This window comes from Trichechus manatus, unplaced genomic scaffold (assembly GCF_000243295.1).
Source record: "Trichechus manatus latirostris isolate Lorelei unplaced genomic scaffold, TriManLat1.0 scaffold00031, whole genome shotgun sequence".
Lineage (NCBI taxonomy): Eukaryota > Metazoa > Chordata > Mammalia > Sirenia > Trichechidae > Trichechus > Trichechus manatus.
In genome coordinates, this window is record NW_004443967.1 from 5673418 (window position 1) to 5700005 (window position 26588).

At 40.9% G+C, this 26588-nt stretch overlaps 1 protein-coding gene across 4 annotated transcripts in view; it reads left to right on the forward strand.

Moving 5' to 3' along the window:
- Window positions 1-13596: 13596 nt before the first annotated feature.
- The window catches only part of ATRNL1 (attractin like 1), a 743508-nt gene continuing 730516 nt past the window's right edge, over window positions 13597-26588 (forward strand). For 3 of the 4 annotated variants that reach the window (XM_023729981.1, XM_023729982.1, XM_023729983.1), the window contains exon 1: window positions 13598-14088. In XM_023729981.1, the coding sequence (XP_023585749.1) occupies window positions 13799-14088 (290 nt within the window). In that variant the 5' untranslated portion in view covers window positions 13598-13798. Of the gene's footprint in view, window positions 14089-26588 lie in introns of all 4 variants that reach the window. The other variant, XM_004374869.2, reaches the window with a different exon arrangement.

Consider the following 26588-nt stretch of genomic DNA (forward strand, 5'->3'; position numbering starts at 1 on the left):
TTTGTTTTTTAAGTATTTCCTGTTTTTCTTGCTGTGTCTGGCTTTTTCCTTATACAGAGGGAGCATGAAACAAACCTGGATTTAACTAAGGTTTGTAGAAATTCTTCGTGGTTTATCTCTATCTAGGCGATGCCTTAAGAGTTTGATTATAGCCATTGTTGGATTTGCTCCCATCAAAACAATCCTTTCGATTTCTCAAAATCACAAGTAACTTTTTTTCACTTCTTTTGACTAGTTGCCCTCGAGTCCGTTCCACAACTCTTCTTAAAAGTTGGTTTATTTAGATTTAAGATGATGTAACACAGTGCAGTGATTCCTAACAGGAGACATCTTGAGAGACTTGAATTACCTAAAAAATAACTAAAAACCCGTTGCTGTCAATTCCGACGCACTGCGACCCTACGGGACAGAGCAGAACTGCCCCACAGGATTTCCAAGGAGCAGCTGATGGATTCAAACTGCCGACATTTTGGTTAGCAGCCAAGCTCTTAACCACCACGCCACCAAGGCTCCGTAATAGTAGGGAAAAAATTATGACTTCTGACAATAAAATGGTGTGATATTTTCTTTTTTGTTACCTGACTGAAATTGTACTTTTGCTCATTTTTATTGACAAAACTGTATAGTGAAACCTGTGAGAGCCGAAACTCAATGGGACTGCCTTGTTTTTCCAGGTCTCACAAGTTTTCCGCCCTTTGACGGGGTGCAGTTTTACCAATTTTCTATCATTCTCTCTTAGTGGAAAGTATCTGCATTTTCCTTGTCTGACAGCTTTCTGCCTTATACAAGTTCTGGCTTTCACAGGATTTACTGTATTTTCAAAAGGGGTTTTTCATGAAGGAAAGTGCCCGTAAATGATTTCGTGAGTATGGAATGGAGAAGAGTTTCCTTTTATTTTCCACATGCCCTCATTCCTTTCAACGTTATCACAAGGAGAGGAGAGGAAGCCTATTTATTGGATGTCTTACAATAAAAAAAAAAAAAAACCAAACACATTGCCATCGAGTCAATTCTGACTCATAATGACCCTAAAGGGTAGGGTAGAACTGCCCCATAGAGTTTCCTTGGAACACCTGGTGGCTTCAGACTGCTGACCTTTTGGTTAGCAGTCATAGCTCTTAACCACTACACCACAAGAGTTTCCTGTCTTATAATAGCTTGTTGTTATTATTAGGTGTCCTCGAGTTGGTTCTGACTCATAGCAACCCTATAGCTTGGAGAGTCCCAAATATAGGCTCCCTTCCTTGAGGTATTTTTGTCCATTGCTGGGTGCTTTCTTCCTTTGTTTTCCTCCCTGTTTCTCACATTCTCCTTGATTCAGTAAGTCAAATTCTTACATCTCCATTTTCAAGGAGAATGTTGCTGCTGACTCAGTTTGTTCAAACCACATTTTTTTAAACCATGCCTGTCCCCTTTCTGAGTCTCTGGGTGGTGCAAACTGTTAAGCACTTGCCTACTAACCTAAAGGTTGGCAGTTCAAATCCATCCAGAGGCAACTTGGAACAAAAGCCTGGTGATCAATTTCTGAAAGGTCACAGGCATTGAAAACCCTATAGAGTACAGTTCTACTTTGAAATACATGGGGTCACCATGAGTATAATTGGCTCAACAGCAACTGTTGTTTTTTTTTTTTTTTTTTTTTTTTTAAATCTCCTTCATGGTTTTTCTCTCCGTATATAGTCAGCCAGTCAAAAATATTTAGTGATAACTGCTATGCTGAAGGCTCTGAGCTGGGCTTTCAATTTATGCCTTTGACTCTGCTGGTGAATTTTCCTTTGGCTTCAAGTTTTTGGTTCATTCTTCAGCCATGTTTTTAGTTTTGCTTCTGCTGCCACTAACTTGTGTGACCTTGGGCAAGTCACTTAACTTTATTGAGCTCTGGAAGGCGAGATATGAATAACTAACTTGAAATTTTGTCCTATTAGCCTGAACCATAAAGTATAATACAAAGAAAACTGCGTAGCATTTTAGGAGAAATGAGGTTTTAGGTCTAGCTGTGCCACTAATCAGCAGTGTGAGTTTGGATAAGGCATTTTACTTTTCTGGGTCTCAGGTCCTCTTCTATAAACTGAAGCACTTAGACTAGATGCGTTTTTAAAATGATCTGCACAAATTGTTTCTTTGTGTTTTTGTATTGACCCAAATCCCTTTCAACAATCCTTTTCATCACATGGGAATAGAATTAATTCTGTTCTAGCTACGAGTAATTTTTGATGAACATCAAACACCAAAGTTTGTATAGTGCTTTACCATTTACTGGGTGCTTTCATATATTATCTTTCCTAGACCCTTAGCACTGAAATGGACATTGGCAGGTAGTTTGATTATCTTATATGTGGGGCAACTGAGGAACAGAGGTGAATGAATCATTCAAGGGTTTCCAGCATATACGTGGGAGAATTAGAAATAAAACCCAGGTTTCCATGAGGCATACGCCCTATGCCACCTTTAATTTTTTACTGACTCGTTTTTATTTATGCATGTATTTTTGTCTTTTTTAGAATTAATTTTTAATTTTCAGTCAATCGAAAAGTACTAAAAGCCTTATAATAAAATGCTGCATCTCCTTCCCTTCTCCATCCCTCAGAGAAAGCAGCTTCCAACTCTGTACTTAAGTGTGGTATTGCTATTTCTGGATTTATTGATTTTGGACATGTAATTAATTCTTAACAAGGAACTAAGGATTTAGCACTACCATTTCACCTCTACCATCTTTTTAATATGTTGTTGTTGTTAGATGCTGTCCAGTCAGTTCCAACTTATAGCGACCCTACATACAACAGAACAAAACACTGCCTTGTCCTGTACCATCCTCACAATCATTGCTATGTTTGAGCCCATTGTTGCATCCACTATGTCAGTCCATCTCATTGAGGGTCTTCCTCTTTTCGTTGACCCTCTACTTTACCAGTATGATGTCCTTTTCTAGGAACTGGTTCCTCTCAATAACATGTCCAAAGTATGTGAGAAGAAGTCTTGCCATCCTTGCTTCTAGGGAATATTCTGGCTGTACTTCTTCCAAGACAAATTTATTCATTCCTCTGGCAGCCCATGGTATATTCAACATTCTTCGCTAACGCCATAATTCAAATGCACCAACTCTTCTTCAGTCTTCCTTATTCATTGTCCAGCTTTCCTATGCATACGAGGTGATTGAAAATACATGGCTTGGGTCAAGTACACCTTAGTCTTTGTTATGGATTGAATTGTGTCTCCCAAAAATGTGTTTCAACTTGGCTAGGCCATGATTTTCGGCATAATGTGGTTGTCCACCATTTTGTGATCTGATGTGATTATCCTATGTGCTATAAATCCTAACCTCTATGATGTTAATGAGGCAGGATTAGAGGCAGTTATGTTAATGAGGCAGAACTCAATCTGTAGGATTAGGTCCTATTTTGAGTCAATCTCTTTTGAGATATAAAAGAGAGAAGCAAGCAGAGAAGAGGAGGATCTCATACCACCAAACAAGAAGAGCCAGGAATGCACCTATACTTTGGCCCCAGGGTCCTTGTGCTGAGAAGCTCCTAGACCAGGGGAAGATTGATGACAAGGACCTTCCCCCAGAGGCAACAGAGAAAGAAAGCCTTCCCCTGCAGCTAGCGCCCTGAATTCAGACTTCTAGCCTCCTAAACTGTGAGAGAATAAATTTCTGTTTGTTAAAGTCATCCACTTGTGGTATTTCTGTTATAGCAGCACTAGAAAATTAAGAGTCCTCAAAGTGGTATCTTTGGTTTTTAACACTTTAAAGAGGTTTTTTGCAGCAGAAATTGCCCAATGCAATACATTCCTTGATTTCTTGACTGCTTGCTTCCATGGGCATTGACTGTGGATCCAAGTAAAATGAAACCTTTGACAACTTCAATCTTTTCTCTGTTTATCATGACGTTGCTTATTAGTCCAGTTGTGAGGACTTTTGTTTTCTTTGTGTTGAGGTGTAATCCAAACTGAAAGCTGTAGTCTGACCTTCATTAGTAAGTGCTTCAAGTTCTCTTCACTTTTAACAAGCAAGGTTGTGTCGCCTGCATATCCAGGTTGTTAATGAGTCTTCCACCAATCCTGATGCCACGTTTTTCTTCATACAGTCCAGCTTCTCAGATTATTTGCTTAGCATACAAATTGAATAAGTACGATGAAAGGATACAACCCTGACAAACAGCTTTTCTGATTTGAAACCACTCGGTATCCCCTTGTTCTGTTCAAAAGACTGCCTCTTGGTCTGTGTACAAGTTCCTCATGAGCACAATTAAGTGTTCTGGAATTTCCATTCTTTGCAGTGTTATCTTTTTAATATAGGAATTTTTTTAATGTTAAATCAATGGTGATTATTTATATTATTTTGATATGTAAGTATTGTTCATTGCTGAGCCATCTTGTACAAGTTTCTTCTTTTCTGGTCAACACTTGCCTCATTTTATACATTTGCTTACATTTCTATGTTGTTATGTTCTCCGCTCCCCTGCAAAAACTCCAAGATCTGTCACATTTTATTAATTTTTTTTCAAAAGCTCAAACATTTCCAAGCACTCATCCATTATTTCCCTGGATACCTCCCTCCCCAGCCCTTTGTTTTATACTGGATTGCCTGTGGCACAGCTGTCTGTCAGCCTGGGACATCTCTTCACAGTTCTCTTAAATTTAATCTCTTCTTCCTTTATTCCATTCTCCAGTAGCTTCCCTGTGAGATAAATTTGATGACTGCTTTTATGTTTGAAAATGTCTTTATTCTTATACTTTATTGATAGCTTAGCTGGGTATGTTGTTGTTGTTAGGTGCCGTCAAGTCATTTCTGACTCATAGTGACCCTATGCATCACAGAATGAAACACTGCCCAGTCCTGCGCCATGCTCACGATCGTTGTTATGCTTGAGCCCATTGTTGCAGCCACTGTGTCAATCCATCTGGTTGAGGGTCTTTCTTTTTTTTGCTGACCCTGTACTTTACCAAGCATGATGTCCTTCTCCAGGGACTGATCCCTCCTGACAACATGTCCAAAGTATGTTAGACATAGTCTCACCATCCTTCCTTCTAATGAGCATTCTGGTTGTACTTCTTCCAAGACAGATTTGTTCTTTCTTTTGGCAATCCGTGGTATATTTGATATTCTTTGCCAACACCACAAGTCAAAGGCATCAATTCTTCTTTGGTCTTCCTTATTCATTGTCCAGCTTTCACAAGCATATGATGCAATTGAAAATACCATGGCTTGGGCCAGGCACACCTTACTCCTCAAAGTGACATCTTTGCTTTTCAACGCTTTAAAGCAGTCTTTTGCAGCAAATTTGCCCAATGCAATGAGTCTTTTGATTTCCTGACTGTTACTTCCATGGGTGTTGATTGTGGATCCAGGTAAAATGAAATCCTTGATTACATCAATCTCTTCTGTTTATCATGATGTTGCTTATTGGTCCAGTTGTGAGGATTTTTGTTTTCTTTATGTTAAGATGTAATCCATATTGAAAGCTGTGGTCTTTGATCTTCACCAGTAAGTGCTTCAAGTCCCCTTCACTTTCAGCAAGCAAGACTGTGTCATCTGCATATTGCAGGTTGTTAATGAGTCTTCCTCCAATCCTGATACCCCTTTCTTCTTCATATAGTCCAGTTTCTCGGATTGTTTTGCTCAGCATACAGATTGAATAGGTATGGTGAAAGGATGCAACCCTGATGCACACCTTTCCTGACTTTAAACCATGCAGTATCTATCCCCTTGTTCTGTCCGAACAACTGCCTCTTGATCTATGTACAGGTTCCTCATGAGCACTATTAAGTGTTCTAGAATTCCCATTCTTTCGCAACGTTATCCATAATTTGTTATGATCCACACAGTCGAATGCCTTTGCACAGTCAGTAAAACACAAGTAAACATCTTTCTGGTATTCTCTGCTTTCAGCCAGGATCCATATGACATCAGCAATGATATCCCTGGTTCCACGTCCTCTTCGGAATCTGGCCTGAATTTCTGGCAGCTCCCTGTCAACATACTGCTGCAGCTGCTCTTGAATGATCTTCAGCAAAATTTTACTTGTGTGCAATATTAATGATATTGTTCAATAATTTCCACATTCAGTTGGATCACCTTTCTTGGGAATAGGCATAAATATGGACCTCTTCCAGTCGGTTGGCCAGGTAGCTGTCTTCCAAATTTCTTGGCATAGACGAGTGAGCACTTCCAGCGTTGCATCCGTCTGTTGAAACATCTCAATTGATATTCCGTAAGTTCCTGGAGCCTTGTTTTTTGCCATTGCCTTCAGTGCAGCTTGGATTTCTTCCTTCAGTACCATCGGTTCTTGATCATATGCTACCTCCTGAAGTGGTTGAACATCGACCAATTCTTTTTGATATAATGACTCTGTATGTTCCTTCCATCTTCTTTTGATGCTTCCTGCATCGTTTAATATTTTCCCCATAGAATCCCTCACTATTGCAACTTCCAGCTTGAATTTTTTCTTTAGTTCTTTCAGCTTGAGGAACGCCGAGCGTGTTCTTCCCTTTCGGTTTTCTATCTCCAGCTCTTTGCACATGTCATTATAATACTTTACTTTGTCTTCTCCGGTTGCCTTTTGAAATCTTCTGTTCATTTCTTTTACTTCATCATTTCTTCCTTTTGCTTTAGCTACTCGACATTCGAGAGCAAGTTTCAGAGTCTCTTCTGACTCCCATTTTGGTCTTGTCTTTCTTTCTTTTTAATGACCTCTTGCTTTCTTCATGTATGATGTCCTTGATGTCATTCCACAACTCGTCTGGTCTTTGGTGTTCAACGCATCCAATCTATTCTTGACATGGTCTCTAAATTCAGGTGGGATATACTCAAGGTCATACTTTGGCTCTCGTGGACTTGTTCTAATTTTCTTCAGTTTCAACTTGAACTTGCATATGAGCAATTGATGGTCTGTTCTGCAGTTAGACCCTGGCCTTGTTCTGACTGATAATGTTGAGCTTTTCCATCGTCTCTTTCCACAGATGTAGTCAATTTGATTCCTGTGCCTTCCATCTGGTGAGGTCCGTGTGGATAGTTGCTGTTTATGTTGTTGAAAAAAGGTATTTGCAATGAAGAAGTTATTGGTCGTGCAAAATTCTATCATGCGATCTCTGGCATCATTTCTATCACCAAGGCCATATTTTCCAACTACCGATCCTTCTTTGTTTCTAGCTTTTGCATTCCAATCACCAGTAATTATCAATGAATCTGAATAGCTGGGTATAGAATTCTATATATTCCCTTAGGGTTATTCAGTTGTCTATGAGGGTTCCTGGAAAAGGTGGGAAAAGGGGACTGGCAAATCATTATTACCACTAAATATATACATTTTCACTGAATCTCTCCATTTTCAACTGGGTACCTCACTCCTTCTTCCATTATGCCTGGTGACCCAAGTCTGGAGCCTCTCTGACTCAGTTTCTCAAGAGATTAACCTCCTTTCAGGGCTGGGTCTGAAGTAGCCTTCTGGCTGCTTGAAGGCGAGGAAAGGGACTTTGGGGCTTTAAACTGTCCTCAACTATTCCGCTTGTTTTCACTCTAGAGCCCCACTTCTACCATCCATGGTACCTCTTGCCTGGGTCCTGAAGCTATGTTGGGCTCTTCAGGAGAAACAGGCTTGTTTCTTGTCATTATTCATCTCTGCAGGTGTGTATGCTTTAGTTATCACTTCTCCATCCACTTTTCTTCTTCCAAAAATGCATTGACTCCTCTCATCTACTTGTTGGTTCCTTTCTCTTTTTCTTTGTCATTGTGAATTTACACCTTCAAACAAACAAACAAGAAATTTAAATATCTTTCCTATAATGTTAAACCTGTTGCCATCGAGTCGATTTCAACTCATAGCAACCCTATAGGACAGGGTAGAACTGCCCCATAGAGTTTCCAAGGAGCAGCTGGTGGATTTGAACTGCTGATCTTTTGATTAACAGGCTAGCTGTTAACCACTACGCCAATGGGTCAGAATCAACTCCACGGCAACAGGTTTGGTTTTTGGTTTCCTATAATGTTGGTAAAGTTTGGGGAGGGAACAGAGATAAATTGCTTAATACACCAAGTTTAACAGGAACTCCTAGTCCATATTTTTACTCAATTAAATTCACAAAAGACTAACTTATAAAAAACAATTTTTTTTTATTGTACTTTAGGTGAAGGTTTACAGAACAGATAGTTTCTCATTAAACAGTCAGTACACATATTGTTTTATGACATTGTTAACAACCCCACAACATGTCAACACTTTCTCTTCTCAGCCTTAGAGGACCTTTTTTTTTTTTTTTGGTGAAAATACATATAGCCAAATATATACCATTTCAGAAATTTCTACATGTACAATTCAGTGACATTGATTACGTTCTTCCAGTTGTGCTGCTATTCTCACTTTAGATGAAGGTTTATAGAACAAAGTAGTTTCTCATTAAACACTTAGTACACATATTGCCCCAGGACAATGGTTAACAACCCCAATACTTGTCAACACGGTCCTTACTCAACCTTGGGTTCCCTATCACCAGCTTTCCTGTCCCCTTCTGCCTTCTAGTCCTTGTCCCTGGACTGCTGTGCCTCATTAGGCCCGTTTTGCTTTATGGGGCTGTCCAATCCCTGGCTGAATGTGAACCTTGAGAGTGACTTCACCACTGAGCTAAAAGGGTGTCCGGGGACTATACTCTTGGGGTTTCTCCAGTCTCTGTCAAGCCAGTAAATCTGGTCTTTTTTTTATGTGTTAGAATTTTATTCTGCATCCTTCTCCAGCTCTGTCCAGAACCCTCTGTTGTGATCCTGGTCAGGGAAGTCAGTGGTGGTAGCCGGGCACCATCTAGTTGTGCTGGACTCAGTTTGGTGGAGGCCTTGGTGGATGTGGTCCTTCGGACTGATCTTTTCCTTGTACCCAGATCTCTTCATTCTCCCTTGCTCCCGAAGGGGTGAGACCAGTGGAGTATCTTAGATGGCTCCTCACAGGCTTTTAAGACCGCAGATGCTACTCACCAAGGTAGAATGTAGAACATTGTGTTTAAAAACTGTGTAATGCCAATTGAACTAGATGTTCCCCGCGACCATGGTCCCCCACAGCCCTCTGCCTAGCAATTCGGTCCCTCAGGGAGTTTGAATGTGCTTATGGAGCTTCTATGACCTTTCCTTGTACAAGATGTGCTAGCTTCCCCAGTATTGTGTACTGTCTTACCCTTCACCAAAGTTACCACTAACAGACAAATTTTTGCAACTGATTACCAGTAATCAACTTTTTTTGGTAACATGTCTGAATATTTAGGATGAAGAGTTTAGGGACGGTCATTTTATTTTCCAGTTAAAAAAAAAAACAATTGTGCTAGCCCAGCATAATGAATTTAGAATCTTTGGATTTATTTCCTTGGATTTACTTACAACAATATGCTTGAAATGTGTTAAGTAGAAAAACTGGCAGAAAGATCAGAGTGTATGTGTGTGTTTGCATGTGTGACAGCAAGAGAAATGGATGGCAGAAAAGAACAAATCCAAGAGACAGTAAAGTGTTAAATTTCTTTTGGGGGGTAATGTTTCAGATCTTAGCCATATAAACATTTTTAACATCATCAATAATTTTGTAATGAGTACTTAAACTTCATTTTTCTTTATTTTCTCATCTTGCAGGCCATTCATTCTCTATCAGTGTATTCAAAGTACTGACACAATTACACTAAGGGTCCCTTTGTATGAATGCATTTCTGGCTCTTAGGGCCAGGATTCTGCAGCTCTCATTATCTTGGCTGCTTTCGGAAGCCTCATATGAGCCAAATGGTGAACAATAACCAGAGCAGAGATCATTCTTAAATCAAGCAGCTGAGGAGGGCTGCTTTGGTTCATTAGTCCAAATAGAATCTTTTACTTTTTGAGTAGCAATCAAAAGATCAGTGGATCTACCATTTCTCTCTCTCTCTTTTTTTCAATCCTTTGAGCCTCCTTCCAACAATTTGACGATGTGAAGTCTTAGATTTTTGCCCATCATGTTACAGTACAACTGTTAAGTGGTTGAGCTAAAATTAAATATACTCCCTCAAATATCTGAAAGTCATAACATAAGGCTAATTGTGGAGAAAACAAATATAGTTTTCTCATCTTTCCTATGGAGAGATTTTAATAGATAATTCCCGTCTTAACAATTTCATCCTACTTCAGTAACTGACTTTTTTCCCACTACCTCTTTGAAGTAACTTTTCACCTTTCTGCTAGATTTATGACTGCTATTACCAATACTATGAATTATTGTAGTGTCATATAGTACTGCTATGATGCTGACTCTACTTCTTTGGAAAAAAGAGATCACATCATGTTGGAGTTTTAAAATTTCTTAGTCATAGAAGATACTGAACCATTAGTCAAGATTCTAGGCAAGCTTTGTCACTGACTCTTTGTATGAACACTATAAATCATTTAAGTTTTCTGTTTCTACATTTGTAAAATATATGGCACTCAACTGTACAAGGAGTTCCCAGTCTAGTGAGCTTAACAGAAGAGCAGCTCATCCAAGGATAGAAATCATGTTTTTTTCACCTTTGTTTTCTCTTGCTCAGATTCATAATAGTTACTTAGTAAAGGCGGACTGAAAGAGTTTGTCGAAAAAAAGGAACACAGAATATAGGGTAAGTTGAAAGTCTGTGAGATCACTATGAGAGTAATTTTATATAAATTTCATACATTCAGCTTGATTCTAAAGGCAACGGTGAGAGGAAGCCTCTGGGGCTGCACGTTCTTCAGTGCAACACGCAGTACTGAGCTGATTATAGTTATTAGATGATTGTTGTTGTTGTCAGGTGTAGTCGAGTCAGTTCGGACCCATAGCGACCCTACATACAACAGAACAAACACTGCCTGGTCCTGTGCCATCCTCACAGTCATTGCTACATTTGAGCCCATTGTTGCAGCCACTGTGTCAATGCATCTTGTTGCAGGTCTTCCTCTTTTTCGCTGTCCTTCTACTTTAACAAGCATGATGTCTTTGGTAATCATTTTTAGACGATTAAAAGCTATATATTTTTAATGGGCAAACCCTTTGCTCCAATGCAGGTTGCAGTCAGTGTGTGGCTGAGCAGTGATCTCTCTTGTTAAAGGGGTTCCAGTGTATCCTTTGAATCACCTTCACACTCACTGAGGGTTTTAAGAGCTTGGCCACTTTCCACATGTCTGAAAGCAACTCCCCATTAGATGCGAAAAAGATGTGGCTGACTTTGGTTGGCATTAGAGGAGTGGAAAAAGCAGCAGATACTGTTCATATATGACTGATACTAGAAAGAGTTCTTCTTCTGGATTTCATAGTCATGGAAATAAAAAAGTGTGACAAGAATAGTACCCTTCTTTTAATTGGTTTTTGCAATGTTTTCCTCCTCCTTCTCGTCCATCCCAAGAAGTCTCTACGGGGCACCCTGATGAGGAAAAGATGTGAAGGGAAGAAGGGGGTCTCCTAATCTTTAGGTTTGGTGATAATATTGCTGATACTGATATCATATGGAAATTATGATTGGCTTGAATACAAATGAGATTCACTTTCTTTTTTACTTGCAAAGGAGCCACCTCTTTCTGGACCTTTGTTTTACTCCTTAAGTCACTGTTGAGGTATTTGCAAAACAAGCCAACACTTACATTTTATTCTTCTATTTTATTCCAGGGCTTCAAACTGGTTCTTTCCCTTTGAACCCGTGCTGAGAATTTGCATTTCCACCCCAGATATACTGAATCAGAATCTACATTTTAACAAGATCCCTAGGTAATTCTTATGTATAATAAACTTCTAGAACCACTGCTCTACTAATGGTTGTCAAAATGGGCCCCTAACCAGTAGCATTAACATCGCCTGGGAACTTGTTAGAAATGCAAATTCTCAGCAGGGGTTGGAACCTGAAGGAACCGGTTTGAAGCCCTGTTTTATTCACCAAAAGAGAACAAAGCATCTGCTGATAAAAGCGGCCTGGTAATAGTGAAACAAGAACATAAGTGAGAGGACTTGTGTTTAAAGCTCTGTTCACTACTTCTTTTAACCTGCCATTGACAAATCCTTCAACCTTTCTGAATCTCTCTTTCCTCATCTGCAAAATGGGGTTAATGGAGGATCTCATCTGCAAAGTGGGAATAATAGAGGATTAAAAGAGATGACTTTGGGTACATTATACCCAAAATAAACACGAGTTGAATCTTAACAATAATATTATGACTGCGTGGTTACAACTAAAACTTCTTTCTCCTTTTGCTGTCAGAAATGATGATTTCAAATTCTTTTTCATTCTGCTTGCCCTTCTCTGGTATGGCTCCAGCAACACTGCGAGTATACACGGCTGCAATTTGTGTTTGGCTTCCTTTTTCAAAGGTTCAAACAGTCTGTTTAGAGAAGGCACGAAAGTATAAAGCAAAAATTTCACCATATGCCATCCAATCTTGGAAAGTCATCTAAAGGAAGAAAGATTATCGCCGAGAAAGGAAAACGACTCTCTCCTGGGCATCATTTCTGCTCTTCTGAAAAAAAGCCACGAGGCTGCAATATTTTTTTCAAGGCAGAATATTGTCCCAGATGGAGGAAACATTGACAGGCAGACAAGGAGATACGTGGGGTTCCGAGCAGCGTCGCAATGGGTGGCGCGTTAGGAGCTCAGAACCTCGGAGCTCTTTGTTGGGGAGGAGGGCGTCGTTATTTCCGTGGAAGAAATGGCTCCCCCTTGGAAAGGTCCCTCCTTGGCCAAGGCTTCCCGCCCCTCGCCCCCGCCCCTCCCTGTTCTTGCGGACCCCACAACGTGGTAGGACTGCGGTGCCTTTAAGACTTTTGCCTGCTGCACAGGCCCAGCTCTTTGTGTGTTGTTGGGAGTTTTTCTCATTTAAGAAAAAAAAGAAGAAATCGGCTGGAGGATGGGGCGGAAGAAGGGGAAGCGCTAGGGAAAAGCCCTGCACTTTTTCCGCTGAAGACGGCGGACGGGAAGGGTTGCTTTTTTGCTGAAGCTGCGAAGCCCGTCCGATCTTTAATTTCAGGGGTTCAGGGGACCGGGGTTAGGGGGTTCCCGTACTCGCCGAGGGGACGGGCACCGCGGGTACGCGGGCCACACCTGGGGGCAGCCTCCCCTCTGCTCGGGAGCTGGCCGGCGGGCGGGCGCGCGCGGGGAGCCCCCGGTCCCTGTCAGGGGCGGGGCGAGACCAAAGCGCTGCCGGGGGTGGAGAGTGGGCTCGCGGGAGGGTGGGGAGGCGGTCCGGCGCACAGCGGGCTCCAGCCGCAGCCCGGGCCGCTGGCTGACGGCACGGGAGAGTAGATGGCAGCTGGGGGCCCGCTGGCTGCCCGCCGGGCTGTGCAGGGCTGACCCCCGCCCCCCGATCCCCCCTCCCCGCGTTGGGTGCGCCCACCTCAGCGCTCCAGCTCGGCCCCTGCCCCCCGGACGCGCGGCTCTCGGAGTCGAGGCAGTCGGCGCCAGCCGCGGGCTAGGCGGGGCCGCGCGGGCCCCTCCCCCTCCCCCAAGCCCCTCCCCCAGGGCCCCTGCCCCCCGCGGGTCCTCTCCGAGAGCCCCGCGCAGCCCGCGCCGCTGCTCCCGCCTCCGGCCCGGCCCGGGCGCCGCGGCGTGGGTCCGCTCGCTGAGGACAAGGTCAGGAGACGGAGAGGCGATGCCCGAGTGCGACTGGAGGCAGCCGAGCGCAGGCGACAGCGGCTGGGATCTGTCCATCTGTCCCTCCTGGGGAGCGGACTGGGACAGGCGCTGTGAGGAGGAGGAGGAGCGGCGGCGGCGGGCGGCGGCGAGGCTGCTGCAGCGGGTCCCCCCGGAGGATCCCTGTCGGCGCCACCACGCGTAGCCCCGCCGGCCAGGGGCGCGGGGGAAGATGGAGCCGGGCGGCCAGGCCAGCTCTGGCCCCCCGCAGCCGGAGACCCCGGGGCTGTGGAGGACTCGGCCGGCCGGCGGCTGCGGGAGCGCCTCCTCCTGGCTGCTGGACGGGCACAGCTGGCTGCTGTGCTATGGCTTCCTCTACCTGGCACTCTACGCGCAGGTGTCCCAGTCCAAGCCGTGCGAGAAGACCGGCTCCTGCTTCTCGGGCCGCTGTGTCAACTCCACCTGCCTCTGCGACCCTGGCTGGGTGGGGGACCAGTGCCAGCACTGCCAGGGCAGATTCAAGTAAGTGCCTTCGCCGGCCCCCGAACCGCATCCCTGCCCCGCGCCCGCCGCGGCCTCGGGTCCCAGGGCCGGGAACAGTTCCGCGCGCCGCGCCTCTCCAGCCCTGGGCGCTGCGCTGGGGGACCCCGGCTCTGCGCGGAGCACTCCCCGTGTGGACGCCAAGCCTTTCCCGAGTGTTCCAGATGCCGGCAGCCGCTTCTGATGCCCCGCTCATCGAGAACATTTCCAGTTAGTTATGGTGCCAAACAGCATTTTGCTAGGAGAATATTTTTAAATCAAAATTACGCAAGTAACTCATTTATACACGCACATCGTGAAAAATTCAAACAGTACAGAAATGTAAATGTTAAAAGTTTTGATCCACCAGTACCTCCCACTTTCCCCATCCTACTGCCCTCTCTAGAGGTAACCACTGGCATCATTTTAGTTTAATTACTAGTAATAATAATCATAATAAATAGAGTTTATGATGGGGTTACTGTGTGCCAAACACTGTTCTGATCTCTTTACAGGTATTATCTCATTTAATCTTCATAACTCTGAGTCACTAGAATTGTTATACTGGGTTTACAGCTAGAAATCAAGGCAATGAATTTAAGTCATATGCCCAAGGTTACCAAGTAGTAGGCAGAGTCGTGATTCCAATTCGTCCAGTTTAACTCCACAATGTGTTTTTAACCAATATGCTATGTTGAATTTGCTAGGACAGTCTTGAATTAAGAAATACAAAGGTGACTTTGGGTGAATTAAAAGGATACCTGGACTTTACGTAGTGAAGATAAGGAATTTTCTGACTGGCTGTTTCATTATCGGAGCCCTGGTGGTGCAGTGGTTAAGAGCTCGGCTGCTGACTAAAAGGCCGTCAGTTCGAATCCACCAGCCGCTCCTTGGAAACCCCATGGGGCAGTTCTCTTCTGTTCTGTACGGTCGCTATGAGTCAGAATAGACACTATGGCAATGGATTTGTTTTTTTTTTTTTTTGGTTTATTTCACTATCAGCTGTTGTGTGGGAGCATCACTTAGGTTTTTCTGAAGATAAAAGGGCAAGGAATTTGCTTTACGACTGTAAAAATACTTTCACCCTATTGGTTGGTGTTTATTGCATTCCTCCTGATATAAAAAGACAACGGTTGAGGTGGGGAGCAGTAAGCAGGGCTTCAAACCAGTTCTTTCTGGTTGGAACCCCTGTTGAGAAATTTGCATTTCCACTCCAGATCTGCTGATTCAGAATCTACATTTTAACAAGATCCCCAGATGATTCTTAGGTATAATAAATTTTGAGAACCACTGCTGTGCTAGTGGTTCTCAGAACTGATCCCTTACCAGCAGCTTTAGCATGCACTGGGAACTTGTTAGAAATACAAGTTCTCAGCAGGGATTTGAACCTGAAGTAACCGGTTGGAAGTCCTGGCAGTAAGTGGCAGTAAGTAAGTGGAGGCTAGGGTATCCATCTGACAACTTGCAGATAGCAGTTCTATGTTAAAGATAAAGTAAGTCTACTTCTTAGTCAGCAAAATTTAATAAAAGGTTTGCTGGCTAATTTATGGCTCTGAAATTACACTATGCAGATTACTAATATTTATTGTCAGGATGATAGCAAAATCTCTGTGAAACGTATCTTGGGCTCTAAGCAAACATAGGAATTGACCGTTTTATGGTTCGCCTTACTAATGTATTGTAGAACCATTTTCTTCGTGTTTTAAACATGGCGTATTTTCCAATTTTTTGTTGTTGTTGCTGGTTAAAAAAAATGCCCCTTAAAACTCAATGTAAGATAATTCTTTTTTAAATGGAACTTTTTCATTTCAGGTGAGATCCTACTATTTAAATTATTTACCACAGGTCTTTGGAAGTGAAATCTCAAAATGAAGTTTTATGAAATTCACTCACAGCAATAGTTTGAAATGTTTCCTGTGTTCATACTTTCTCAAATTAGTGCAGTGCCATAGTTTTTATTTTTATTTTTATTTTCAGTACCATAGTTTTTTTAATACTTTTTTTTTTTTTTTAATTTGGGAGAGGTGCTAATGAAAAGTTAAAGAAGCAACCGTTTCAAGATGAGGCAAGATATCTTACTGAACTGTGCTTGTTAGTAGCCCTTTTGTACTTGTTATTGTTAGGTGCCGTTGAGTCAGTTTTGACTCATGTCGACCCCATGTGACAGCAGAACTAAGTGTTCTTAAGTTTTGTTATGACAGTGGCAGCCAGCTTTTTGCCTGACAAGAGGGAATTTTGAACATATAAACTGGTTGCCAACAGTGAAAAAAAGGCCACATCCATTTTTTACATTTTTCTCATACGATTGCCTGATTAATATGTAATTTAGGGATATTGGCCTTTGTGTGGGTGGATTTACTCCATTTGTCTGCAAAGGACAAGAATTGCTGTGATCCTGAGAAGCTTCTAGCTATGTTTTATAGTAGTGGAACTTGTTAATCAGCTGGCTCAGCAGCCTGTGACCTCACTAGCAGATGTTGTCCCAGTTAGTAAGAAAGATCACAGATAGAGTTGAAACTAGGTTAAATAACATTGAGAGATGGCGTTCATTAATATCAAACATTAGTGAGTAAAAGAGAGAGAGATTTTTAATGTAGATATAGTTAAATAACGATAAACTTTGAAAAATCATTGAACATTCATCATTTCCTTGGACGCTGTTATTTCCTATGATTCATTGTGCCCTATTGGTAAATGCTTTTTCATTTCTCTGTGAAATACAGGCTGCTAATTTGAGTAAATATAACTGGTACAACTATCTGTGTTTTCTTATGTATACTCTTAGAGGTGAAGAAAAGGTGGTATTTAATGTTAAAGGGAAGAATCATACTTAGAAGAAAAGAATTCTTCCTGGTAAAGTACATGCTGAGCTGTGAAAGGTTTATTTTGAGGATGGTGGCTTGTTTTATCCAGCATTTGAAGTAATTTCACAGTGGGAAAGACTTTAACTGGGAGTTCTCACTTTATTAACTATCTTGAGAATCTTTTAGTAAACTGAAGGATAGCAATCTAACAGACATAAAAAATGATTGATAAGTCTTGATAAGCAGGTGTCAAAATTAATTGGCTGATTCCATGGTAACTTAGCTTTTTTTTTCCCCCTACCATAGGGATTTCACTAGGGAATAAGTATTCTTCAAATGCTTCTCTAGAATGGAAGATTGATGGTTGGGGGGAGAAAAGCGGAAGCAAATATGGCATCAAAATTGGTACTTGAGTTCTCTTAGCATTGATTGCAGTCTTCTGTTTCTGCTTGACAAGAATAAAACATTCAGAATTACAAGCCATCCCTCACATAGGTAAAACACAGTGAACACTGATCTTCAGCTTAAAGGTAGACTAAAGGACCTAGCACTGAGAATCAGAAAGGACAGTGCCAATATAATAATAACAACCAAGTATATAATATATTCTAATCAGAGTTATTTGAGTAGCTTAGTCTAACATTAGGTTAGAAAACATTTTGCAGATAAACAATTTGAATGATGTTTCCTTTTTGGAAGCTAGTTCTTTAGAATTATTTTTGTGAAGTAGTGGAAATTTGCATTTATATTTTGTGCTCAAACTTGGACGTTTTCTTAATAATGTGACTTAGGAAGCTATCATTTCTAATTTCTCTTAGGGAAACAAAATAACCTAAATTAATGCTCTAAGATTGGAAAATATCTCACTATATTGTTAATTACTAGTATATGTAAAATTATTATTTTAAACACATTTATTGAATATTTTCCTGAAATCATCTATTAGGGTTATTATGTATATAATGTGTACACGTTTTTTTAACTTGTTAGGTTAGTCAGACATGAATACTGACTTTCATATGTATTTATAATTGCAGTATTCTATTTCTAGTGACAGCAAAATGAAATATAATGGCAGGAATTAGGTGCTGTTATGCACTAAAAGAAGCAAGGGTAAATGTGTAAACATTACTTTTCCTAAGCAACTATTAAAAATATATATGCATATATACATATATATTTGGGATCTTTTTATTAATAGTGAGGAAGCTATTAATAACTGTAAAGTTAATGTTCCCTGTCCCAGGTCTTATTTCAAAGTAAATTTGTAATATATAGTTTATATCCTTGGATTTCTTTACGTTATTAAACTAATCATATGATAGCAATTTAAAATAATTTCAGTTGAATGTTTCTCAGATCCAAAATTGGTAAAGTAGAAGCACTGTTTCTAAAGTTAAGTGTCTGCTTGATCTGGCTCCTGCCCACTTCAGATGCGACTCATCCCTCCCCCTCCCCCACCCCTGCTCCCCTTTTTGTCTGCACTGGTCTTTTAGCGTTCAGTGAACGTGCCAGTTGCTTTTGGCTTCGTGCGTGGTCTTTCACACATGCTGTTAATTCTCTCTGGACCCTCTTTCCTATCTAGTCTTTTTTTCCCCTAAATTTTATTTATTTTGTTGTTGTTGTTGAAAATATACACAGCATAACATACACCAATGCAACTGCATGTACGTTGGTGACATTGATTACATTATTTGTGACATGTAACTGATTACATTCTTAGTGAACTGATCACATTCTTCGAGTTGCGCAACCATTCTCACCCTCCTTTTCTTAGTTGTTTCTCCCTCATTAACATAAACTCATTGCCCCCCAAGATTCCTATCTGATCTTTCAAGTTGCTGTTGTCAATTTGAAACCATATAGATAGTTCTTAAACGAGCATAATGCTCAAGGCAGACCTTTTTTATTAGTTAAGCTAAACTATTGTTTGGTTTTAAGAAGACTTCAGGGGATATTTTTGGTTTAAGCTTTAAAGATTATCTCAGGGCAGTCGTTTCAGGGGTTCATCCACCTCCATGGCTCCAAAAAGTCTAGAGTCCATGAGAATTTTAAACTTTGTTCTACATTTTCCCCCTTTTGATAAGGATTCTTCTATGGAATCTTTGATCAAAATGTTCAGTAATGGTAGCTGGGCACCATCCATCTCTGGTCTCATGGCAAAGGAGGCAGTTGTTCATGGAGGCACTTAGCCACACATTCCATATCCTCCTCCTATTCCTGACTCTCCTTCCTCTGTTGCTCCAGGTGAATAGATACCAAGTGTTGTGCCTTGGATGGCAGCTTGCAAGCTTTTAAGACTCTAGGCACTATGCAACGAACTAGGAGGTAGAACAGAAGCACTAAACACATTATTAGGCCAGTCAACTGGGATGTCCCATGAAACTATGACCCTAAATCTCCAAACCAAGGAACCAAATCCCATGAGGTGTTTGGTTGTACATAAGCAGCCTCAGCAGCTACTTTTTCCCCATCGTTGTAAATATACGTATCACACAACTTTTGCCAATTCAACTTTTTACAGGTGTACAACTTATTGACAGCAATTGCAATAATCGGCTATGCAGCCCTACTCTTAATCAATGCAATTTTTCCATCACCACTAATCCCCCTTTCCCTCCTCCTTCCTGCCCCTGATAACCACTAATAAACTTTGGTCTCTATACATTTGCCCTTTCTTGTCTTTTTATATAAGTAAGGTCATACAATATTTGTCCTTTTGTGATTGGCTTATTTCAATCAGCATAATGTCTTCAAGCTCCATCCATACTGTAGCATATATCAAGGCCTCATTTCTCCTGCTACCTAAGTAGTATTCCATTGTGTATATGTACCACATTTTGTTTACCCATTCATCTGTTAATAGATGTTTAGGTTGTTTCCACCTTTTAGCTATTTTGAATAGTGCTGCAGTGAACATTGGTGTACAAGTCTCTTTTCGAGTCTCTCTTTCAAGTCTTCTGGTTATATACCTAGGAGTGGAATTACTGGGTCATATGGTAGTTCTATTTTTAGTTTTTTGAGGAACCACCATGCTATTCTCCACAACGGCTGTACCATTTTGCATTCCCACCAGCAGTGGATAAATGTTCCACAGTTTACCCACAGTCTCATCAACATTTGTTATTGTGTGTGTTTTAATCTTAGCCATTCTAGTGGGAGTGAAATGGTATCTCATTGTTGTTTTGATTTGCATCTCCCTGACGGCTAATGATACTGAGCATCTTTTCATGTGTTTGGTGACCATTTGGATGTTGTCTTTGGTGAAAAGTCTATTCAGTTCCTTGACCATTTTATGATTGGGTTGTTTGTCTGTTTGTTGTTAAGTATTTTGGATATTAGATTCTTGTTGGATATATGATTTCCAAAGATATTCTTCTGGTCAGTAGCTTGTCTTTTCACTTTTTTGGTAAAGTCTTTTGAGGAACAAAAGTTTTTAATTTTTATGAGGTACCATTTTATTTATTTTGTCTTTTACTGTTTGTGTTTTTGTCATATGAGATAATACATTGCTGAAAGCTAGGCCTGACAGAATTGCCCCTGCTTGTTCTTCTAAGAATTTTGTGGTTTTAGTTTGCACCTTTAGGTCCTTAATCCATTTTGAATTTGTATGATTTCAGTCTTTTTAAGTTTATCAAGACTTGCTTTGTGACCTAACGTGGTATATCCTGAAGAATGATCCATGTGCACTGGAGTAGAATGTATATTGTGCTGTTTTTGGGTGGAGTGTTCTATATATGTCTTTTAAGTCTAGTTGGTTTATAGTGTCATTCAGATCCTCTGTTTCCTTGTTCATCTTCTTTATATATGTTCTGTCCAATATTGAAAGTGGTGTATTGAAGTCTCCAGCTATTATAGTAGTACTGTCTATTTCTTCCTTCAATTCAATCAGTGTTGGCTTTATATATTTAGGTGCCCCGATGTTGGGTACGTATATATTTATGATTGTTAAATCTTCTTGATTAATTGACCATTTTATCACTATGTAATGTTCATCTTCATCTCTTCTGACAGATTTTGTCTTGAAGTTTACTTTGTCTGATATTAAGATTGCCACCCCAACTCTCTTTTGGTTATTACTTGAATGGAATATTTTTTTCCATCCTTTCACTTTCAACCTGTTTGTGTCCTTGGGTTTAAGGTGTGTCTCTTCTAACAGCATATAGTTGGGTCATGTTTTTTATCCATTCTACCACTCTCTGCCTTTTGATTGGAGCCTTTAGTACATTGACATTCACTGTAGTTACTGTAATTACTGATAAGAAGTGACTAACTTCTGCCATTTTCTTATTTGTTTTTTATGTATCTTAAGCCTTCTTTGGCTTTATCCTTTAGTACTGCTTGATTTTGTGTTTTGTTGGTTTATTATAGTGAGCCTTTTGGTTCCCTTCTCCTTACCTTTTGTGTATGTTTTTATATTTTCTTAGTGGTTACCATGAATATTACATTTAAGAGCTTGTATTTATAACATTGTAGGGTAATTTGATACAAACTTAACTTTAGAAACATACAAGAAATTCTATATCTATGCCATTTCTCTCCCTCCCTTTGTTGTTATCACTAATTATGTCTTTATATTTCATGTGTCCTGTAACATAATTTTATCCTTGCATTTTATATATTTGGCATTAAAAACATGAAGGACAGAACATTTAGAATTATCAAGCATGAATACCTTATTAATAGCCCTTATACTTGTCCATGCATTTCCCTTTATTGGGGATCTTTCTTTTTTACAGCTTTGAATTACTTTCTAGTGTCTTTTCCCTTCCATCTACAGAACTCCCATTAGTATTTTTTGTAGGGCCAGTCTGGTGGATATGAACCCTATCAGCTTCTGTTTGGGAATGTTTTAATTTCACCTTCATTCTTAAAGAGTGGTTTCACTGGGGATAGTATTCTTGGTTGACGGTTTTTTTCTTTCAGCACTTTAAATGTATCATTCCATTGCCTTCTGGCCTGCAGTGTTTCTGAGGAAAAATCGGTACTTTAATCTTATTGAGGATCCTTTGTATGTGACTGTTTGCTTCTCTCTCAGTGCTTTCATGATTCTCTCTTCATCTTTAAATTTTGAGAACCTAGCTCTGATGCCTCTTGGTGTAGATCTCTTTGGATTTATCCTGCTAGGGGTTCTTTGAAATTCTTGGTTTGGTAGATTCATGTCCTTTGTTGGATTGGGGAAATTTTTTTTGTCATTATTTCATCAAATATTCTTTTTGTTCTTTTCTCTCTCTCATCTCCTTCTGGAATTCCCATGATGCATATATTAGGTTTATTGTTGTCCCATAATTCCATTAAACTGTGCTCAGCCTTGTTGGGCCTCTTTTCTTGTCATTCTTCAGTGACAAGAAAATTTTAACTATCTGCAATTTTAACTGTCTTATCTTCTAATTCATTGATTCTTTCTTCTGTGATTAAATCTGTTGGTAAGTCCTATTGTGTTTCTCATTTCAGTTATTGTCCCTTTCGATTGCAGTATCTCTTTTCTTAGATCCTCATTTTGTTCTTGCATTATTTTCCTTATTTCTTTTAGCTCTTTGTCTGTGTTTTCCATTAGTTCTTTAATTGTGTTTAATGTTCTATTATATTCTTCCTTTTTTTCATATTTGATCATCCCCAGATGTGCTTTCACTTCCCTTTGTCATGTTCATTTGGATAGGCTGTTGTTTCTCTGTTCTTTGTGTGTCTTGTGATTTTTTGTTGAAGCATTGGAATTGTTGAGGATGTTAACTTTCTCAGCTTTCCCCAGTATTTGTTTTTTTTTGCCTGCACTATTTTCTGCAAGAAACTCTTAGGTGTGCAGAGCCTTTGGCCTTTGCTTACCATTTCGTCTCCCTCTCTGTGATAGCTCCTTCTCCCTTCCTGGTATAATTGGGATTTGAAAGTTCCAGATCTTGTTTTTCAACTTTCAGTCTCTCCCAAACACACCAGAGAACAAGCTGTAGTCAGTCTGTCCACCAGGGGGCACTGCCACTCAGGCGAGATATCGTGGATTAATCGGTCTGTCTACCAGGGGGCGCAGTCCACTCTGTCCGTTACACCCTTCCCTTCTCTGTTTCTGCAATCATATATTTACTCAGAAAATCAACACCCAGTAAGCCCCCTTCGGGCCTGGGTGTTGCTGTCCAGTTTTGCCCTTCCTTCTCTGCTCTTTGGGGCTGCTTATATTTGAGCTGGCATTCAGTGGAAGCACAGGCAGGCTTTCTTCCATTTCGGGAGGAAGAGGGGCTGGCATTCCCCAGAAGGACCTCTGAGAGATCTGTCTTGTTGGTTTCAGAGCCCTAGTGGCCCTGTGGCAGTTGTGAGGGCAGTCTCCACTTAGGTAAACCCACCTCCTGACTCCACTGTAGGGAGCTTTTTGTAGGAGTTTGTATCAGTCCAGCAGCCAGCAGTTACTGGTTGGAGGAGAGGTAGTCACACCCCAAATGGACACCCAGCGAGGTCTGCCTTGTTGCTATCAGAGTCCGCCCTGTAGTATGTTGGCTGTGGAAGTAGCTTCCACTCAAGATGCCTGCTTCCTAGCACATAACAGCCTCAGTCAGCAGTCCTCAGCGCCAACTGTAAGGGGGGGCAGACAGATCCAAACTGATCCCCAGGGAAGTCTGTCTTCCTGCTTTCAGAGGCCTGAGCTATGGGGTCCATCGGGGAACAAGTCAAGTGCTGACTATAGGAACAAACTCCACTGGGGAGGCCTTCTGTAGCAATTTGCAATAGCCTGGCAACCAACAGTTACCAGGTGGGGGAAGAGGTGTCATGCTGTGGTCAGATCCCTGTGGAGATCTGCCTGGTTGCTGTCAGAGCCCCACCCTGAAGTATGCTGGCTGTGCAGGGAGCCTCCATTAAAGATGCCTGTGTCTTAGCACACAGAAGCCTCAGTCAGGAGTCCTCAGCACTGACTGAAAGGGAGAGCAGACAGACCGGAACTGACTCCCTGGGAGGTCTGTCCTGTTGGTTTCAGAGGCCTGAGCTGTGGAGTACTGTCATGGATTGAATTGTGGCCCCCCAAAATATGTGTCAACTGGACTAGGCCATGATTCCCAGTATTGTGTGATTGTCCACCATTTTGTTATCTGATGTGATTTTCCTATGTGTTATAAATACTACCTCTGTGATGTTAATGAGGCAAGATCCGGGAAGTTATGTTAATGAGGCAGGACTCAATCTACAAGATTAGGTTGTGTCTTAAGCCAGTCTCTTTTGATATATAAAAGAGAGAAGCCAGCAGAGAGACATGGGGGACCTCATACCACCAAGAAACAAAAGCCAGGAGAATAGCGTGTCCTTTGGACTGGGGTCCCTGCACTGAGAACCTCCTCCTACAGGGAAGATTGATGGCAAGGACCTCCCCCCAGAGCTGACAGAGAGAAAGCCTTCCCCTGGAGCTGGCACCCTGAAGTTGGAGTTATAGCCTCTTAGACTGTGAAAGAAAAGACTTCAGTTTGTTAAAGCCATCTACTATGGTATTTGTGTTATAGTGGCGCTAGGTAACTAAGACAAGTACTCAGGGAGGCAGGTAGAGTGTTGACTGTAAGAGCAGACTCCACTGCACATGCCTTCTATAGCAATTCACAGTAGGCTTGCAACTGACAGTGTTTGAATGGGGGAGGTGCTGGCACATTCAAAACAGACCCCTGGGAAGGTCTGCCTTGTTGATTTTAGGACAGAAGCTTGGGGTCCTGTCCCTACACAGGTAGGGACTGTGGTGGTTAGGGAAGCAGGCTCTTTTTCTGAGGCCACTACCCCAGTTCACAGCAGCCAGTGGCTCACATGGCTGGGCAAGGGGCAGGGATGGTGGGAGAAGTGATTTTCTCACTGTATGTGACTCGTTGATTTGTTGATTCTTGTCTCCCTGCAGTTCCGGACTGCTTTCCTCTGCTCCCTGATTCGGAGTCCCTCAAAGCTGAGCACCGTTTCCTTGTTGTATTTGTGAGGGATGGTCGGAATGATCTCTTATCTAGTCTTTGCTTAGCTAATTACTGATCGTCTTTCAAATCTTAGCTTAAATATCAATTTCTAAAGGAGGCTTTTCTGATTGCTTAGGCTGTGTCACCTTTTATTATATATGCTTAAAACACTGGTTTTCCTTCTTAGTACTTTGAAAATGAATTATTTAATTGTGATACTTTTTCTTTAAATCATGTTAAACAGCTTTATTGAGGTTTAGTTGACTGACGTACAATAAACTGTACATATTGAAAATGGACAGTTTGATATAAGTTTTGACATATACATACATACACACATATATGTGTATATATATGTGTATATACATGTATACATGTATGTATAGAGTCCTGCATCACTTAATGTCCACAATAGATTCTGTGAAATAGGATGCTATGTGATTTGGACGTTGTTTGAACACCATGTTACAGGCAGTCCCCAGATTACGAACACCCGACTTACGAACAACTCATACTTAAGAATGGACTTCCATAAAGCCTATTATGTTAAAAATTTGAGATAAATACACCTGGCGTGCAGTCGCTTTGTATACAAGAGACATGAGATACATATGTTGTGTGCAGGAAGCTGTTGCATTTGCTACGTCTGGTTATGTCCATTATGTCCCATTCTCCAATTGGGATTTCTGAACTCTGTTATAACCTTATGGGACCACAAATATATATGTGGTTGGATGGTGCCTGAATGGATGTTATGTGGTGCATGACTGTATGTATATACATATATATGTGAAATTATCACTGAAATCAAAATGATAAAAATATTCAGTACACCCCAAAGTTTCTATGTGCCCCTTTGTAATCCTTCCTTCCCTCCCCTTCTTGCCACCTCTTGTCTCCAGGCAAATACTGACCGGCTTTCTGTCACTATAGATTTGCTAGCATTTTCTAGAATTTCATATAAATGGAATCATACAGTATATACTCCTTTTTTATCTAGCTTCTTTCCGCATATTTACTTTGAGATTCATTAATAGTATATTAGTAGTATTCCTTTTTATGGCTGAGTAGTATTCCATTGTATGGATACAATTTATTTATCCATTCATCTGGTGGTGGACATTTGGGTACTTTCCAGTTTTTGGCTGTTATGTATAAAGCTGCTATGAACTTTCATGTAGCTATCTTTGTACAGGCGTAGGCTTTCATTTCTCTTGAGTAAATAACTAAGAGTGGAATGGCTGGATCATATGGTAGATATATGTTTAACTTTCTGAGAAACTGCCAAACTGCTTTCCAATGTAGTTGTATCATTTACATCCTCACCCGCGGTGTGTGAGTGCTCTAGTTTCTCCACATTCTCATCGACACTTGGTGTGGACAGCCTTTTAAATTTTAGCCATTCTAATAGGCATGTAGTGGTATCTCTTTGTGGTATTGATTTGCATTTCCCTAATAACTAATGATGTTGAGCATTGTGTCATATGGTTACTTGCCATCTGTATATCTTCTTTGGTGAGATATCTGTTCAAAATTTTTTTTTTCACATTTTTATTGGGTTGTTTGTTTTCTTATTATTGTTGTTTGGTAGTTCTTTACATGTTCTGGATACTAGTTGCTTAGCAGATATATGATTGCATTTTCTCTCAGGCTGAGGCTTTTCATTTTCTTTTTCTCTAGATGAAGGTTTACAGAGCAACCTATCTTCTTATTAAACAATTAATATACATATTGTTTTGTGACATTGGTTGCCAACTCCACAACATGTCAACACTTTCCCCTTCTCAGCCTTAGG